Raw genomic sequence first — 18,722 nt, forward strand, 5'->3', positions numbered from 1 at the left:
CCAAATGTCTGTCTGGCTGCTGTTATAGTTCTGATAGCCTATGACAGCTCCAGAATTAAGGTCGCCTAAGAACTGTGGAAAGTGCCACTTAGACATGTCCTCCTCTAACTACTGTTGTGTTGTGCTCTGAATTCCTATCTCAGGTTTATTCAAGATAAGAGCTAAAACACAAAGCCTTTTTTGTAGTTTCCTGTTGAATACCTTGACCTTGTAAGTTCAGCATCTGATTAAGCAAAAGTTTTATTTCCAGAAAGATTATTTCATTTCAGTCTTTGAATGTGATAATCATCGCAGCCAGTGCAGTGCACTCCATAATCCCACGCATCCATCATGTCTGTGGTTTTTACGCCTCTTCCTCTGTGTACCTGGCTGGACCTGCATTAAAGTCAGGAAATGCTCAAATGTCACACAGACATTTTCTGAATTGCATGTCTTTCCTCTAGGAGGAGAGTGGCGGATAAAATACAATCGAGCCGTTCGTGAAATGGACTTTGCCAAAAAGAAACTTCAGCAGGAATTTGATGACAAGCTGGAGACGGAACAGCAGAGCAAAAGACATGTAGAGAGAAAGGCAAGAGCAAATTACAACTTGAAATAATAATAATAAAAAAAATCAAATTTAATTTGTCTCACACTTATAAACTTTTAATTGTGGAAATGCAATAGTAATACTAGGTGTTGCACTTTCATTAAAGAATTGTGTGTGTGTGTGTGTGTGTGTGTGTGTGTGTGTATGTGTGTGTGTGTGTGTGCTGCAGCTGGCTGATTTGCAGACGGATAATGAGGATGTGCAGCGCTCTGTGCAGCAGCTGAAGAAAAAGTGCCAGAAACTGACTGCTGAGCTGCAGGACACCAAGCTTCATCTGGAGGGTCTGCAAAGTCGCAACCATGATCTGGAGAAGAAGCAGAGGAAGTCAGTTCAACTGCCTGTCCTGTTCTCTTACATAAACACACATTGCAGAGAGCATATAGCTCTTTTCTCCTCGGATTAAGCAGCACTGGTCTACTCGCCTAATGCTAAAGTTTTCTTTAATTTGAACAGTGACTGAGATGTTCTGTAATCTGTGGAATTGCATTAGCTGAGAAAATGACTCAAGACTTTAAGCACTTGAGAAGCTATCACTGTGGCAGAATGTGATCTCTCCCCTGTGGCTAATTGAAGATGCTCTGTGGGTGAAATTATTTTCGGCTGCGCTTCAGAGAGAAAAACAGAGAATTACAACAAGCTGACAGCATGAAACACTTAGCTGTTAAGTTCACTAACCATAAGTGTTTCTGCCCTAGACAATTGAAGAAAACATTTTGCACATTATTACAACCCAATGGTAAATTGATGGCTATTAGAGGGGGACAGAAGTGGAGTCTAAAATAGAACCGATGATAGCCTGGCGCCTCCCGTATAACAAAGTCAAATTCTCTGAGTAACATACTGTGCACAGAAATGAATGATGCAGAGATCTATTTCTGAGAGAGCTTTCTTTAAGCTGATTTGTTAGTTTAGAGTTTAAAATATAAAATGGGTATTAGTTGTGTCTGCCAATTTCCCTGTTTGATAGTGTTAAAACTGTACTGTGTAATTAAAAATCTTTCCTACCACATTCAACTGATAAGGCTACGTTATTGTTGAGATTGTGTAAAACCAACATTTTTTGTGTGTGTGTGTGTGTGTGTTTTCCAGATTTGACCTGGAGCAGACCCAGGCTCAGGCTGAGGTACAGAGGGAAAGGAGCCAGAGGGAGAAGCTGGCTCGAGAGAAAGACATAATGACTGGTGAGATGTTTAACCTCCGCCAGCAGCTGCAGGTAGGCTTCTCTCCACTACATACTCCACATGTACTCTAATGCCCTCTCTTGGGGACAACATGTCTGATGTTTCTGCTCTCTGTATGATATAACTAGGCTGGTCCAGATGTATGTTTTACAGCATGCCTTCTGCCTGCAGGACAAGGACACTGAATTGTGTGGCATGAATGTAAAGGTGCAACAACTGGAGGCAGAGCTACAGGATTTGTCCTCCCAAGAGTCAAAGGATGAGGCCTCACTTGCCAAGGTCAAGAAGCAGCTTCGTGACCTCGAGGCCAAGGTGAAAGACCAGGAGGAGGAGCTGGATGAACAGGCTGGAAACATCCAAATGCTGGAGCAGGTACAGAGGGGTGCAAATATGGTTCAGCGAGGAGTTCTTCTTGCTAATTGTTGCATATGTATCTCTCTCTAATACATGTTTGTCTCACATGTCATTTATATGTTATGTCTTCAGACTAAGCTGCGGCTTGAGATGGAGATGGAGAGGCAGCGGCAGACCCACTCTAAAGAGATTGAGAGTAAAGATGAAGACGTAGAGGAGATCAGGAGATCTTGCAGTAAAAAGGTAGCCACTAATCATTCTTGCAATTTCTGCAGTTTTTTTCTTATTTATGGCCTTTTTTTGTTGACTAACATTTACTCAGGGCTGTTTACTGCAGTACTCAGTAACACGCTTTTTCATGCTTGATTGAAAGTACAGAAAATAAGGGAATTTATGTTGATGATTTCTTTGTTGTAACAATGCTTTTGAGCAATAAATCTTATTCTGTTGGAAAGCCTGTTTATTTCTCCTGAAATGGTGTCACAGTTGTAAGGAAAATGCATTTGTGGGTTTAGCCCCTCAGTTGAGTACGTAGGTTGTGCCCATGAAAGACTTGCCAAATCTTTTCTGCCAGTGCCAAAGTGTTTATTCTGCTATTGACTCTTGTTTGGTGTCATTTATTGAAGTCTATGATTGAAGTCCGAAAAAAATGACCTATTGGCAATTAAAAAATGTTTTCATTTAGCAAAAAGGGGACTCGGTACTATGTAGAAAAGCCATACACAGCCACAACAGCGTGGCATCTCCTGCTCATGCTGGTCACCAGCTTGGTCACACACTGCTGTGGGATGGCATCCTATTTTTCAACCAGCATTTGTTGCAAGTCAGCCAGTGTGGTTGTGTTGGTCACTCTGGCACAAACAGCATGTCCAAGCTGATCCCACAAATGTTCAGTGGAGTTGAGGTCAGTACTGCAGACAGACCATTCCATCCTCTACAATCCCCAAATACTGTAGGTAGTCTCTGATAAACCTCGCTCTCTGTTTCTCTGTGAGGAAGATGCTCCACCACACTATCACACTGCCTCCACCAAAAGCTGTTACCCTATCGGTGCAGCAAATCAGAAGTTGTTTTTTTTTTTTTTTTAAATGGGCACAACCTACCTACTCAACTGTGCTGCTCAACCTACAAATGAATTTTCCTTACAAATGTTGCACCATTAAAGGGGAAATAAACAGGCTTCCCAAATATATGAGATTTGTTACTAAAATGATTGTTACAACAAAGAAATAATTGAATAATTAAATTTTCTATTTGCATAGCCCAGTTTATGAAGTTCCTGAATTCATTACTTTAATTTTACTTCATCTAGGTACACATGCTGTATTGCTTTATGCCTCCCTATGAGTTATACCTGTGGGCAGGGATTTTTGGATGTCCATCCATCTGTCCCACAATTTGTGGACACTGTTTCTGCTGTATAAATTTTGAATTAGTTCAGTTTTGGTCAAATGTCACAGTGACTGATGTGTCTTAATTTGGAGGCAGAAATAATTATAGGATTTATTTGTTGCAATAGTTTTGAGAATTTTATAGAACTATCTAATATGAAAAAACAAATTGGCTTTTGATCTTAATTGGTTTAGACTTGGTGTCCGTCAAACTGAAGTGAGTCTGGATAGGCATGGATGTAAACTGCAATGGCTTTTTACAGTTGCAAGGCAGTCATTGCAACTGCAAATGTAATGCATTCTTTTAACTATTATTTTATTCCATGTGTCTTATTAAGTAGAAAGAAGTTAAATGGATTTCTATATTTAAAATTATTTAATTTGACATAATGAAGCATCATGTGTGTCTTAAGGCTAATCTTAAGGCTACCAGGTCTGCTTGTGGGGGATCTATTTGTCTTTGAGAGCAGCCGTGTCTAGCAGGACGGTCGATGGTGTGTAATGTCTGACTTTATCATGGATCCAGCATTTGTGCATCTTGACACTCTGTGTGTTCTACAGCTGAAACAGATGGAGGTACAGCTGGAGGAGGAGTATGAAGACAAGCAAAAAGTGTTGCGAGAGAGACGAGAGCTGGAATCCAAACTGCTGAATGCCCAGGACCAGGTACTGTCATTACTCTGAACATGTCCGTGTAGTCAAGTCTGTGCAATTTAGTGTCTGCCACTTGTTTTGATTGGAAAGAAAATGCTTTTGAGTCTCAAGGGTTGCTATAGGTTTTCAAGGAGGAAAGTAACGATGCTGGCTATAAAGGAGTGGTTTGTCATCCAGGTGAGCCAGAGGGATGTGGAGACGGAGAAGAGGCTGAGGAAAGACCTGAAGAGAACCAAAGTCCTTCTGGCTGATGCACAGATTATGCTGGACCACCTGAAGAGTAATGCCCCCAGCAAGAGGGAGATCACTCAGCTCAAAAATCAAGTACATCCCTTTGAACATTTTGGCATCTGCCTGCACCCAACATAGCACGGATGTGTAATATACTTATATACTGATACAACAACAGAAAGCATGCTTTGAAATGTGTATTATGCACAAATCAACACAAATGGAAAAAATCTAAAGATTCTGGAGCTCAGTCCCACTAACGTTTGTCCCTCACCTCCTTCCCAACACCTCTTCTTCCTCCTGTTTCCTCACAGCTTGAGGAGTCAGAGTTTACTTGTGCAGCATCAGTGAAGGCTCGAAAGAGTATGGAGCTGGAAATAGAGGACTTGCATATCCAAATGGAGGATATGGTCAAAGCGAAGATGTCGGTAAGTTTTGACATCTGTTAACAATGTATCCTGAGGGTGCAACATATGTCGTCGAGTGGAACCGCACAAATTGTGTTCCAATTACCCACTTGACTAAGCTTGAATGCCAATATGTTCTGCATATGTTTCTATTGCTGTATGTTTTTGCATCTGTAACTCAGTCGATATTGTGCACGATATCACACATTCATAGATAATGAAATGTACTTACCTTTTTTCATGTTCACTTTTGATGAGAGGGAAATAATTTGCATAAATGTTTCTATACCCTTCTTTTGATGAGCAAATTAAACCAAAAACAACAAACAATGTTTAATTAACTGAGGGCTGGGGCCTATCAAATTTTCTCTCTTCAAAATACAGCAGGGCTCGAACATTAATATGCATACATCATCAGCCCATGGTGGAATATTAAAATAATAAATGCCCTTTGGCATATGTCGGATTTCAACATTTTGCTCTAATGGACAAAATAAGCTTTGTTGAATGTGGTTTTTTTTTGTTTGCTCATTAATGGGTGTCTCATGAGAGTACTGCCTACATTTTAGACTCATGGACTGAGGATGTTTGTCTCTCTCGGGATGACACACAGAGTGCTATGTGCCTGTGCTTTGCTTGTTAATTGCTGCATTTATGGCAAGGGAAGGTCTTGTAAATGTCTGAGATTAGAGAATGCATATTGAAGGCCTGAGCCTCCCCCCTGATCACAGAGGATGAACTCTAAATGGGACATCACCAGTATGCTGCACTGGCTGCACTTTTCCCTGCCTAAATGAGCCAATTGATTATCTCCAATTGGTCTTATCTTCCAGCCAGAACCCTGTCCAGATTGTGTTTCATTGCTATTAGATGAGATTCCCAGACTGCCACGGCCAGGCCAACTAATGACCATTTATCATATTCAATAGCTCATGAATAAATCCTGCCATTCTAAACTAAAGTGTGTGTTTCTCGCTCTGTTTGTGCCTTAGTTGGAGGAGCAGCTCAGCCGTCTGCAACGAGAGAAGAATGACCTGCAGTCACGCATGGAGGAGGATCAGGAGGACATGAATGACCTGATGAAGAAACACAAGGCTGCGGTAGCTCAGGTAGTCCTGCCTAAAACTTTAAACATCTGTTTGAATGCCAAGAAAAATGGAGTGTATTGCCTTCCGTTCAGCTCGAGAACTTTGTCAAGTATCTACTGTTAAGAACTTGGCTGTTCTTCAATACTGGTGCATTTGGTTGTATATTTTGTATTAGTGTAGTTGCACTTATTTTTGAAACATTAACATTATTTTCTCCAGTAGTGTCTTTGAAATTTGGAGGATATTCTCAGCTAAACATGGGGATATAATCTGTTGTACAGCAGACCACATGACCAAATATTTGACTTGGATATAATCTTGAACATTTGCATTGACAGTAATATAACAGATAACTGAGGCATACATGAACACCAACACACCTGACTCTCTGACTTTTTTTCTCTGTGCATGCATGCACTTGCATACTAGTCTGCCAGGGACTTAAGCCAGATCAGTGACCTGCAGGCCCAGCTGGAAGAAGCCACAAAGGAAAAGCAGGAGATCCAGGAAAAGGTAAAAAGAAGTATTCAAAAGCAATACAGCTCCCTGCCAGGAACCTGCCTGCTGCCTCAACACTTCTTTCTGATTAGGCTTCAGCTTTTCACTGTGTTCTCTGATTATTTTGACCAAAAATGCTCCTTTTATGTGGTAGCGTGCTTTCTTCCAGCCATTGCAATTTACATGTAAATAGTAGAAATCAGAGAAAAAGTGTCAAGGAGCAAATTTCCCCCTCAGAATTCTTACAGTATTTAAAGGAAGGGTGGTTGGTGTACATAAACTTAACAGACGATCAAGATGGAATAACTATTTAGGTGAAGAACTAATTTTAGTCCTTTCAACAATCATCCCTGAACTTCAGCCAACCAGCTTTGGTCTAAATGTTTTATTTCATTTGTAGTTCTGTTGTTATTTCATTTTAAAATAGAAGAATATCAGGTTAATAAAAGATGGCAATTGGAAGCAAGTAAGAAAATAGTGTTTTTGATATCAGCTATTGGTATGAAAAAATGTAACAGCTGGACATAATAGCAAAACCTTGTTACTGTGCACTGGCCAGTTTATTTTATGCATGATGCATGATGCATATGGTTACTCCAATCAAGTGAAAAACCCTGAAGATTCCTTTTTGCTCTGACACAGACACACACACAGCGGATGCTTGCAGCCGAGTCATGTTTGAAATGTCAACCCATGGCTTTGTAGAAACAGATGGCTCTGTGCCAGTCATTTCTGGCTTTTGTGTCACCCCAAGCACCAACAGCTAGCTAGTGTACCTACATGAACATTCAATAAAAATAAGTGTCACTGGTTAGGACTGCAGGCAAGCTAGCTGAATACTGAGAATTTTAGTCTGGCTTTGTCTTCCCGAGTAAGCAATGCGTTCCCTAAAAACACGTGATCTGAAGTTTGGAACATATGCTGCTCCAAAACCTGTATCTTTATATTTTTCAGTATTAATGATGCCTTCACAGATGTGCAAGTTAGCTAGTGCAATGTGCCAGCCATCACAGATGCAAGCTTTTGAACTCTGTACTAATAGAAAGCCAAATGATACATCTTCTCTTTAGAACAGAAAACAAAGAAATCATAAAGAATTTCAATCCATCTTCAATGATCTCTGGCTCAAAGAAGACCCAGCTGTGTTTAAATTTTGGGTTTTTTTGGGGGTTTTTTTCTTAGCGTGGTAGAATTTTACAGCAACTGTGTTCACTCACAGTGTTTTGCCGAAGTATTCCCGAGCCCTTGTAGAGGTTTTCACTGAAGAATCTGAATGCATCTGTCCCTTGGTCGTAGATGTCTTTGGATTCTGTGATGTTATGTATTTTAGATCACAAACGAAAGATAATTTTAAAATTCTTGAACCTTTGATGAAAGAGCCCTCATCTTTTGCTTCTGGAAAAGTCAGAAGATGCTCTTTTTGTGTCTCATTACAGATTTTTTGCTGAATTAATAGTGAAAATCTTTTCAAGTTTTTGTTTAGCATTACACAAGTTGCCTATTTTGTGTAATATAGTGTTTGTGTTTATAGTTTTTGGTTTTGGAAAAGCACAATTAATCTACAGGAAAATATGTTTTTTTAAGACTCTGTGGCTGGGGAACTGAAATCCTATATCCAGCTTTGGGTATAATTTATTGAACTGTTGGACTTGGCATTATTTGAACTTGCTGTTTGGGCTTTATGTCTATAGTTTTCATTCTAGTTGCCAGGAATTGAATAAAGACTGTTGACTTTAGTGATCACCTAAATCTTTCTCTAGCAGGTCAAAGTGTTCACTTATTTAGAGAAATCCCAAAAATGAATCGGCAATGAAATGTTTACTGACCTTCATGATTCCTAAATGCAAGTGCTAATGTTTACATGGCAATCATCAGCAAATTGCCATTGTGAGTATGCTAGTCTGCAGATTTTAGCACATATATCAAAGCCTTCCAAATGTGACAGATGGTGTGGCTAATGGTGTGGTTGCAAATTCCAATTCTTGTTTTCACACTGCACTTGCTAAGTCACAAACAGATCTGAATTATACAACTGTAATAAACCATAGTGTCCTTGCCTGATTTACCCTATTTCTGAGCTGATTGGTCAAATTACTGCATTTTGTGCTTGAGGTGTCTGCTAATGGTTGAGGCCTGGCATAAATGTGGATTCATGTGATACAAAGATTAATGCTTCTGATTCAGGCCTGTGTTGATAAGTGCTTTTATCATGTTGTACTGATGGAATACTATTTGTTCAGAAGACAACCTCTGTGTTCGGTATGTCACGTATTAATGCATGCCTATTTCCTTTTTTGATGCATTTATTTACAAAATGAATTTTGTCTGGTAGATTAAATGTGAATTTAGCTTTAGCATGGCAAAGTTTAGCATAAGTGTGAATGCACATTATACGACCACAGCTTGGTGTTACTAGACTGTATTTTATGGCTGCACGGTGAACTAAACAAAATTGTGTGCTATAATCAAAACACAGAAATAATAGCACACTGTTAGTTTTGGGCCACTCAAGGCCCACCCATCAGAATATTTTGGCGATACCCGAGTAGCACAGCGGGGCTGTAAGGCATTGTTAAAACCTGTCGGAGTAAGCAGTGATAGCTATCTAAAGCATCTGACCTTGAAGTGGTTATCTTATCCCCAGTAGTAGAAAAATCTGGATTCTTTAGTAATATCAAAGGAGAACTCCAAATCCTCCTTGTCTCTGATGCAAAGTCCCTTATTAGGTGCCATGCTGGCTTTTGGACCAGTTTTGTTGTGATGTGTCTTTCTTCCTTTTATCAGTCATGAGAAAACCATTCAGATGGAACAAAAAAAAAAAAAACGTGCTTTGCATGAAGCAAAAGCTTTTCTAAGGGCTTGTGAAATTACTGTGGCTTGCTGTTACTCAGTTTCAACAACAAGCTCTTCTTTTAACTATTTGTTGTACATTTGGGGCTTATCTAGAGCTTATTATTCACGCTGTATACAAAATATTTATATTTAGAGAGTTGGATTACATTTATACACAACTGCAATTTGGTTTTAATACATACACACATCAGCACTTCATTTTAATTTTCACAGATCTCACTTAAGAGGGGGAGCAAAAACCAGAGGTCAAGAAGGTGTACAGTGGAAATTGCTCTTCAAGAGTGTTTATTTGTGTAAATATGTGTGTCTGTCCTCCAGCTCCATTCGCTACAGAACCAGTTAGAGTTCCAAGAACAATCCATGGTGGAAAAGTCACTTGTGAGCCGCCAGGAGGCTAAAATCCGTGAGATAGAGACCAAACTGGAATATGAGAAAACGCAGGTTAAGCGGTTGGAGGTAAGATGATGTGGACAAATGTGAAAGCCATGCATTGCCAACCTGTTAATTGGATTCTGACACTTAATTTCCTAGTAATTTTAAGACAAAGGCCCTAAAAAGAAAGTTATAGTGCCGCTTGCTTTGCTCCGTACTGTCTTTCTAGATAACAAAAGTGTCCATCATGGAATGAATTTAATTAGGTTCTTATAGAGACAGTCAGTTGATAGTCACCTTCCCTGTTATTCACCTTAAAAATGAATTAAAATGAATTTGGACAAAGGGCAACTCATAGCACTGTTCACAGTTTGTTATTATTAATGGCATAACTGACAGTGGCCAGCTGCAGGCAACTGAGAAAGGACTTAAAACAGTACAAAGAAGATAATTTAGCTTGAGTGTTGTTCACTTGTCTGTACTATATGTGCCCTTAACACGTTCGTCACCTGCTTCCCAGAGTCTGGTGGGTCGTCTGAAGGAGAATCTTGAAAAGTTGATGGAGGAGAGAAATCAGCACATCACTGCAGAAAACAGGGAGAAAGACCAGAATAAACGCACGCAGAGGCAGCTAAGGGACATGAAAGAAGAAATGGCAGAGCTTTCCAAGAAGGAGGCTGAGGCAAGCCGCAAGAAACATGAGCTGGTAAGGCCATGGGTGCTTTGTGACCTTATGAGACTCACTGGTGTTTACACTGGAGGAGCTAACCATGCTCCAATCCATTCACCAGGAAATGGACATCGAGAGCTTAGAGGCAGCAAATCAGAGCTTACAAGTGGACCTTAAGTTAGCCTTCAAGAGGATAGGGGATCTGCAGGCTGCCATTGAGGATGAGATGGAGAGTGATGACAACGACGACCTAATTAACAGGTGAAGTGCAGATTTATTCTTTGTTTCATTAGATGCCACACTGCAATGTAGCTAGCTGCCTTAGGTACCACAGGGCATTCTCTTTGTATGTTGGAAGAAAGTTGCCAAATGAGATCTGCTAGCTTTTTCACCAGGCTGTCAATCATAACATGTTCTTTCTCCTATGTGTTCCTGCTTCAATTTCTAACCTCTTTTGAACAAAGTCATACTACAGTCTGTGAGTTCCCCAAATACTTCTCAAATGGTTTAATTCTGCTCCATGCTTTTGATCTTTTGTCTCTTTGTTGTTTTTTCTGGTTTGGTTACACATTTCCTCTTTGCAGTTGAGTTGAGGGTTATGCTGGCTCTGAGCCCTCAGATGTAAACACTAACTGCAATATTACAGACCTCTAAAAAGAAGACAGTGCACTCACCAGCTCTGTTTGAGCAGAGGGCATAGATTGTTTTACAGATTGTTTTACTGCTTTACAGTACACAGTTATTTTATGTGTGCTTAAATTGCTCTTATGTTCTGTCCTCCTCTTGCAGAGTTTCAGAAAAAATGTATCTCACGTTCTCTGTTTCTCTTTTTCCTTTTGGTGTCTTCCACACTTCTGGCAGTTTGCAAGACATGGTGACAAAATATCAGAAAAGAAAGAACAAAACGTGAGAATGGAAAATGCTTCCTTTTGTTTTTGTCATTATGGTTGTTTTCAAGTTTGTTTTGTTTTTCTTCGGCACCCATTTTAACCACAAGGGAGAATAATGCAGTATACCTTATCCTTTCATTCTTTTTGTTCACAGTAACACTGTGAGACGAAGTAATTTTAAATAGAATAGAAAGCAGTGTCTGTGTTATACGTCTCTGATAAAAGCTATGCTTAAAGGATGGCCCCGGTGTTTCATTTTATTTCGTGCCAAGTGTCTGGCGCTGTCCGTACACAGTCCGCCTCATTAGAGATTTCAAGGCTTGTTTGTTTGATGTTAGATGAAATGTAAACTAGAATGAAAAATGGAGTATAAGGCTAAATGTTGATGTTTTTCCTCCTTTAAACCGTTCTCACTGCTTTTGAAAATATGAACCAAAAGAAAAACAATATTTTTAAGAAACGTGGTAATGCTGCATCATTCTCTCTATGAATAATTTTGTGTCAAACATCGTCCTTATTCACCGCTCACCACTTTGTTAAAATCAAGAGTTTGCATTGTTGCACTGAATTTTCTTTAATTGTCTTTTTGTTCTTCTAAAGCTTTTCCAAAGCACATGCAGCACATCTCACTGAATGCAGCACTGTGATGCATCAATGCAAAATTATAAATGTAATATTCGTTTACTGCACTTTGCATGATAAGAGACTAGGGGTGAATGATATCACCTGTGTAATGATATGTGATGAAAATTTCCAATAATGGCTTATACTGACAATACAGAAAGAAAAGTAGTGAGTGCTCCAGCAATGCTCGGTTAAATCAGTTGTTGGGTCACATGCATCATTTTTGTCTTAAATGATGAAACAAGTTTGTTGTTTCCACCTTTAGCTGGAAGATGCATATTTTGCAAAGTACCATGCTTTGTTAGAGGTCGTTGAAGTAGCTCCATTTTTAGGTACTAAATCGGCATAGGATGCTCTCATGCGGCTTTTGCTCTCAGACATGCCTGGGTTTGTTGTTGCATGCACTGGGGAAGGTATATACATGGTGTTGCTCTAGCAATGATATTGATGATGTATAATCAGGCAGCCCTATTGGAGATATGTGTAGTAATATGAAACACTTACAATTCTGTGGTTGCCTGAATGTATCTTCAGTCGTCTGCTTTTTTTCTGTGACAGTTTGGTGAAGATATTTTCAGTGTTTAATCTTATGGGAGTAATTTACATGTGCTCTGGAAAACCTTAAGCATGATTGTGTGAGTACTGCTTGTGAGTGTATGTCATGTCTGCACATACAGCAAGTGGTGTGAACAACACAGTCCACTACTTGAATGTTTTGACTCAAAGCTGAGCTTTTGATATCCTTGTATTCAAACATTCTACTAATCCAATCTTATTTTACAGTACTGTGAAACATTTAACTGAAAATATAAAAGTTCATCTTGTCTCTCGTGTTAAATGTGGTTATTTATTTTTACTCAACCCTCTTTTCTTTCATTTTCAATGTAGTAAAAGGATTTTGACATGCTGAATAATTAACTGTCAATGCCAGCATAGTCTTCTGTTTATGGCAAATATCCATAGCTTTCTACATTAACCTTTGTTTGCTTTTTCAAAGGGATATGCTATTGTGCCTTTATTAATCACTTTGTCTTTCAATTTTTCATCAAACAGTCCATGTGTATCCGTGCTTTGCCTTTCTTTTTGTGCAACTCGAGGCAAAGAGCAACGATTTGCCATGTTTACTTAATTACATTTTCCCTCCTTCGACATCATTGCATTAACAGCATGGATGAACAGTAATGGAGGTGGTGATTTTCTCCTAATTATGAAGTGGATTTTCCAGATGAATTATATTACTATTGAATATTTTGTACTTAATATTTCAAAGCAGAGGTTGCAATTCTTGGATTAATGTGATTGTAGTGTCATTTACATTTCTGATTGCAGCACAATACTTTGCAAGGCAAGAAAAATGACCTTTTTTGTCACCAGGTGATAATTATCCTTGAAGTTCAAGTTAATTACATCAGAGTGCAATGTGTCCACGGTTTGACGTAATTAGCTCTTGTACAATAAAGACCATAAATGTATGGTTTAATGTTTCTCTTATTTAGCACTTACACGATAGCACCAAACCATACATGATTTGATGCTGACTGTAAGTATTTGCGACAAAGATTTACAACCAGTGCAGGCCAATTGTCAGAAGCGATTAATGTTCACGTCTGAAGTCTTGGGGCTTGTTTGTATCTGTGGGCCTCAGGACTGGTTAGCTAGTAGTGTGAGGCCAAGGACAAATCGTTTGTGACACCATTTGCACAGCACTCAATTGCAAGCCACCTTTTATTTTGCACGCCTGTGTGTTAGACTGAGGGTGGGAGATGGAGATAATTTTGCTGTGGGCTGGTTTCAGTATTTTGGTGTGTAATATATCATGTTAAAAAGTCACAGCATCAGGGAGATGACAAATGGGCAACATGTGTAATCAACACGCCGGTATTAACGAAGCTATTATCTCTTTTTTTTTTCTGGTGGGCTTTTATCAGTTGTATTTACTATGCGAAAGAGAGTAGAGGGAGTGTGAAATGAAGGGCCGGCTGATTATAGCTTGACTTGGACTCACAATTTTCACCTTTTGCCTCAGAAGGCACTACTCAGACTCTGTAGTGGGCAGGGTTTGTGTAGTAAAATTATAACCAGACCACTTAATCTCACTGGGATCATCATTACCTGAAAATTGGCCCCTGAGTTAAGATATAAATGCTCTTAGAAAGCCTGAATAGCACTTAAAGAACCTAATGCTCCTGGCGCTCTGCGCTCACTCCCTGACGATGCCCTGCTTTCACGCAGACCACTAGAAAGAAGGGAAGAAAGAACACAATTTGTTCTGAGAGGAGAAAAAATGAATGTGTGACGCAGAGATTGGTGACAAAGGAGACACTACTCTCTTCAGTGGGAGACCTATGTAAATGCACATATGGTATCTAGAGCTATTATGGAGGCTGGAGCTGTCTAGCTGTCATCTCACACCTCTTGGAATACTGTGTTTGCACCTTATAAGCAGTTTGCCACATTTTCCAGTGCTCAGAAAGAAAAGCTAGTCCACAAAGACAGATCTGTTACCTACATTGCTGTTTGTTATTTTTAATGGTGCTCAGCTTGATATAGACACAAGATGAACTATATATCTACAATTGTGATATGTGAAGCAATTATTTTAGATGGATGAAACGTGATTGTTTCAACGGTATCCTAGGTAAGGCTATGTAAGACATAAAAAGATAAAGAGGAACTGCAAATTGGAGCTCTCTATAATGAACCTTAATTTGTGTATTTAATATAGAGGATGTTGTCTTAAACGTACGAAGTGTCTCTTAAGAATGCAATTTTCTGCTCTGCTCAGAAACACAAGTCAAACATACTTTATGCCTTCATAGCATATGTGTGTCTTTGCAATTTCAAAAGTGTGAAATGTGAAAATTTATTTTCACACATCATGCAGCCTAAGAAGGCAGTATATCTCGCACTGAAGGGAGGGGAGGGAAAAAAAGAGAAGAAGAGAATTTTTCACTTAATGCAATTTGACCCCAGTGTCAGTATTGACTTAGAGGTTATGCCACTTTGCTCACCTCCTTGTGTCACTTTAACCTCCTAGGACAATGGGATGCATAACACAGAATATTCACCAAAAAAAGAAAAAAAAATCACCTGGGATCTGCTTAGCTCTTTCATCCAGATCGGTAGGTCTCTGTTTATTGATTGCAATGTCAAGCATAGGGCCATGGGGCTGTCTCAAGGCTCCACTCCAATAACAATCACCAGGGACGACAGGTGACAAGTCACACAGATGCTAGCAGCTTGGAACCAGCCAAACAAGTTAATTATACTTCCAAGAGCTTCATCTGCATACCGCCTTTTCACTAATGCATTTGCAGCACATTTGTCTCTTGTACGGACACCAAACTGTTGCATGGCATCATACTAACCCCTATTTTTATATGAGAGAGAAATAACTAACCTGCTAACAGAAAGTTTTTAATATGTGAAATCAAACCCCTTTTTTTTTCTTGGCTGTGTAATTTATGTAATCTGACACTATATAAAATACTTGATGTATTTCTGGAATTTAACATTAAACAGCCAAGTGACGATCAAAAGAACACATCCCTACATTTCTTCTTTGTGTGGAAGATTGTTCTACTTAAAGAAGAAAAATTTTAAGATTAGTATTTTTGCTGTTGGATGCCCTGGATGCTCTGTATCAACTCTAGCTGATTTGGTTTCTTCACAGTGGAGAGGAGATGGACACAGATTCAGAAGTGGAGGACCGTGTGGACGGAGTTAAGTCTTGGCTCTCCAAGAACAAAGGTTCCTCCAAGACCATGTCACAAGAGGGAAGTCTGAAGAGCACCAGGTTAGTGAAAGCTTTCCAGGCTTTTTGTCAGATGAACGTATAATTCCCCATTGTAACAGTGATGAAACTACCCACATCCCCAGCCTTAAAAAGGCCCACGATTACCTGGGGCAGTTTGCAACAGAAGGATGAGTATTTCATGTGATTAGGTGTCATCTCTCTCTCCCGGTAATCTGTCTAATGACAGGAGGCAGGATGGGGAAACGGCTGCTGTCAAATTTATTGAAGTGGCCCGTGGCCAGTTGGCACGCCTGCAAAATGACGCCTCTACCACAGTTAGATAGATCTTCTCACTGGTTGATTGCCTCACTTTCTACAGTGTACACTGTGCATAACAGCAATAGCCAGAGGTACTGGATGTGTTCCCTGACTCTTGAATGGTTTCAAGGACAAAATGAAAATGACAGATTTATTCTATAACAAATTGACATCAGTGTGTCAAAGTATGAAAATGTAACCTTTCAGTTCCCACATATAAGCTGTCATAGTTGTCATACATCAGCTGTGAATATTTCACGAAATTAAAATTGAGAGTTCCGGCTTTAAATACGCAGTATTTTCTTTGTTCTCCTGGTTGTCATTTTTCTTATGCGACTCTTTAGATATTCAGCAAATGCAGATGCCAAAGAGATGAAAGAAGGTAAGGAGAAGATTAATGACAAAGATGGGAAAGAGGTAGAGCCGAGCAGATCGGTGTCTGTCCTGAGCTCTCTGAGCTACCGGAAACGCTCCAATCTGAAGGACTCCATAGGAGGTACAGGCGATGACAGCTCCCTGTTCAACACTCTCAAAGAACAGCCTGACACACTAGACCATGCCTCCATTCGAAAATCTAAGTCAAAGTCTGGAGACCTTCAGGAAGATTGGAAGAAGAGTCGGTCACAGGAAGACGATGAAGACAAAGGTTCTGTCATCTCTCTAGCCTATTCTGAAGCCACCAGCAGAGCCAGGAAGGGTTTGGAGTCCCGCTGGACTTCACGCAGCAGCCCTGAGTTTGATAAAGAGTCCATGGTATCCTCTGTGGGTCCCAGCAGGATGTCCACCCGGAGAGCAATGATGGACATGGACGATGACAATAAGTCAACTATCAGCAGTGTGAGCCGATCCAGCCCTCGATCGCTCCATCGCAGCACATCTTGGAAAGATGAGAAACGCAGCAGCTCTCGCTTGTCCGTTGCCCGCAGCTGTGGCCTGAGTGAGTTTGGCCTACACGTAGATGACGATGATGACGGCCAGAGTGTTGCTTTTAGCAGAGGGGGAGCCTCACCTTACAGTCCCCGCTCACGCAGTCGCAGCCTTTCTACATCAGCTCAAACACGCTCATCAGACAACAATCCGCTTGACACGTCAGACATTAAATTAGTCACCCATCGAAACTACTTGGACCCTGACCTAGAGGCTGCAATTAATGAGGTGCTGAGCTTCAAACCTATTAAGTTCAAACGCAGCAAACTTGATGAGTCTAGTGATGAGGACAAGGATGAAAAGATGAAACAAGTGAGTGAGGACAGTAGGAAGAAGGTTGAAAGTGAAGGGCTGGGCTGCAGCACTTCTAACCCGCTTCGTTCTTCATTAGGCTCTACTCTGGAGCACAGTAACAGGCCATCAAGCACCAGCAGCTCTCGTAGTTGTCTAGATAAAAAAGGTAAAGTTTCATCATCTGAGAGCTCCTCATCGTCAGATGACCATCACAGCAGAAAGAGCTCAAAGTTGAAAAAGGGCAAGAAGAAGTCCAAGAAGAGCTCTAAGAAAAAAAGCGAATCAGAAGACTCTTCTTCCTCTTCAGAGTCTTCGTCCTCCAACTCAGCCATCTCCTACCGCAGCTCCAGTAGTATTAAAAAGTGCCCTAAACAAGAATCTGATGACGACGAGAAGGAACTCACAGGTCATGGAAAATCTAGCAAGAAGGAAACAAAGAAGAAGCAGAAGAAAATGGACAGCTTGGTGATGAAGTACCTGTACAGGCATGACAGTGACTGATACCGAAAGAAGGTGATACTTGGTGTGGTGATAACCCCGAGCCTGCCATAAAGTTTGGTCGTCTGACTTAAAATACTAACGTTTGCTATGTGAGACAGTTTCTTTGTTTTTAGTTTGGTTTTTATTCATCATTTTGACTAAATGGTCCGTGTGAAGAACAAATGCTGATTTGTACGACTACCAGTGTTTTTGACAAACATGACACAGGCCTATTGATACCTACCACCGTTTTTCCTTTGCTTGTACTGACATTTGTCTTAATTTAAGCTTCACATTTTTCCATACACTGTAGTGATGCCTCTGGTTTGCATTACACAAACTCGTTGAGTTTTATTTTTAAATTCCATTAGAAACAACAGTTTATATTTAGGTTTAAAGTAATCCATCACTGCAATTCATCAGATTCTTTTTAGCTTTTATTTGTCCCGCTCCAAGGCATCACAGGCAGCACACTGAAATATTTGTCCTGAAATAGTACTGATATAAAGCAGTGTTACATTCTTGTGTGTTTTTTATTTTTTAAAAAAAAAGCAAATCTGAGTGTTTTTCCTAATGGTGTTTGAGATGGTGTTTTGCACGCATAGTATTAAGAGAAGAGTGTCTGCCTGTGACTGTTCCTCTAGCACAAACCGATAAACAGATGCTGGCAATAACGGGGAAAAAATTTAATTACATCTATTTTTCTTTTTGCATGTTATCTGTGAAGAGTTCAGGTGTGATGTGACTGTTGATATTATTTGATGTAAACATGTGTAATATATTCTAAAATTAGCTCTGCCTCAAAAGCTATCTATTTTGAGTTCCTGATAGCATCTCTTGTTCTTTTCGTACTTATGCCAGCGAACTAATAAAGGCCAGTTTTCTGTCTGTGTTAACAATTTAGCCTTAAAATACAGCTCTCTGTGTGCTGTCGCTTTTGCTATTGCAAAATGGTCAAATATTCATTTCACACTTCATTAAAGTAAACCTACTTGAAAGTAATTATTAGGACATTTTGATTTTAATTTGTATTGCTTGTTTTGATACATCTTGCTGCTCTGGAAGCTAGTTACACAGGTGGCTTAAAGCAATCTGGTTATATATTACTGTTTTCATGGATATAGCTAGAAGGTAATTAAATTATAAATATGTTAATTTGCAAGCA

At 39.8% G+C, this 18,722-nt stretch overlaps 1 protein-coding gene across 5 annotated transcripts in view; it reads left to right on the forward strand.

Annotated features, from left to right (window-relative positions):
- Nucleotides 1-18,722, forward strand: part of LOC102794923 (unconventional myosin-XVIIIa-like) — a 57,154-nt gene that overhangs the window by 37,525 nt on the left and 907 nt on the right. For 4 of the 5 annotated variants that reach the window (XM_087847162.1, XM_006799508.3, XM_087847161.1 and 1 more), the window contains 16 exons: nt 444-571; nt 759-913; nt 1,679-1,802; nt 1,942-2,142; nt 2,257-2,367; nt 4,077-4,181; nt 4,347-4,493; nt 4,715-4,828; nt 5,800-5,916; nt 6,325-6,408; nt 9,565-9,702; nt 10,139-10,324; nt 10,410-10,549; nt 11,150-11,194; nt 15,476-15,598; nt 16,201-17,590. In XM_087847162.1, the coding sequence (XP_087703288.1) occupies nt 444-571; nt 759-913; nt 1,679-1,802; nt 1,942-2,142; nt 2,257-2,367; nt 4,077-4,181; nt 4,347-4,493; nt 4,715-4,828; nt 5,800-5,916; nt 6,325-6,408; nt 9,565-9,702; nt 10,139-10,324; nt 10,410-10,549; nt 11,150-11,194; nt 15,476-15,598; nt 16,201-17,578 (3,296 nt within the window). In that variant the 3' untranslated portion in view covers nt 17,579-17,590. The remainder of the gene's footprint in view (nt 1-443; nt 572-758; nt 914-1,678; nt 1,803-1,941; nt 2,143-2,256; nt 2,368-4,076; nt 4,182-4,346; nt 4,494-4,714; nt 4,829-5,799; nt 5,917-6,324; nt 6,409-9,564; nt 9,703-10,138; nt 10,325-10,409; nt 10,550-11,149; nt 11,195-15,475; nt 15,599-16,200; nt 17,591-18,722) is intronic. The other variant, XM_087847163.1, reaches the window with a different exon arrangement.

Source organism: Neolamprologus brichardi, chromosome 10 (genome assembly GCF_056152115.1).
Source record: "Neolamprologus brichardi isolate AB-2024 chromosome 10, ASM5615211v1, whole genome shotgun sequence".
In the NCBI taxonomy this organism is placed as follows: domain Eukaryota; kingdom Metazoa; phylum Chordata; class Actinopteri; order Cichliformes; family Cichlidae; genus Neolamprologus; species Neolamprologus brichardi.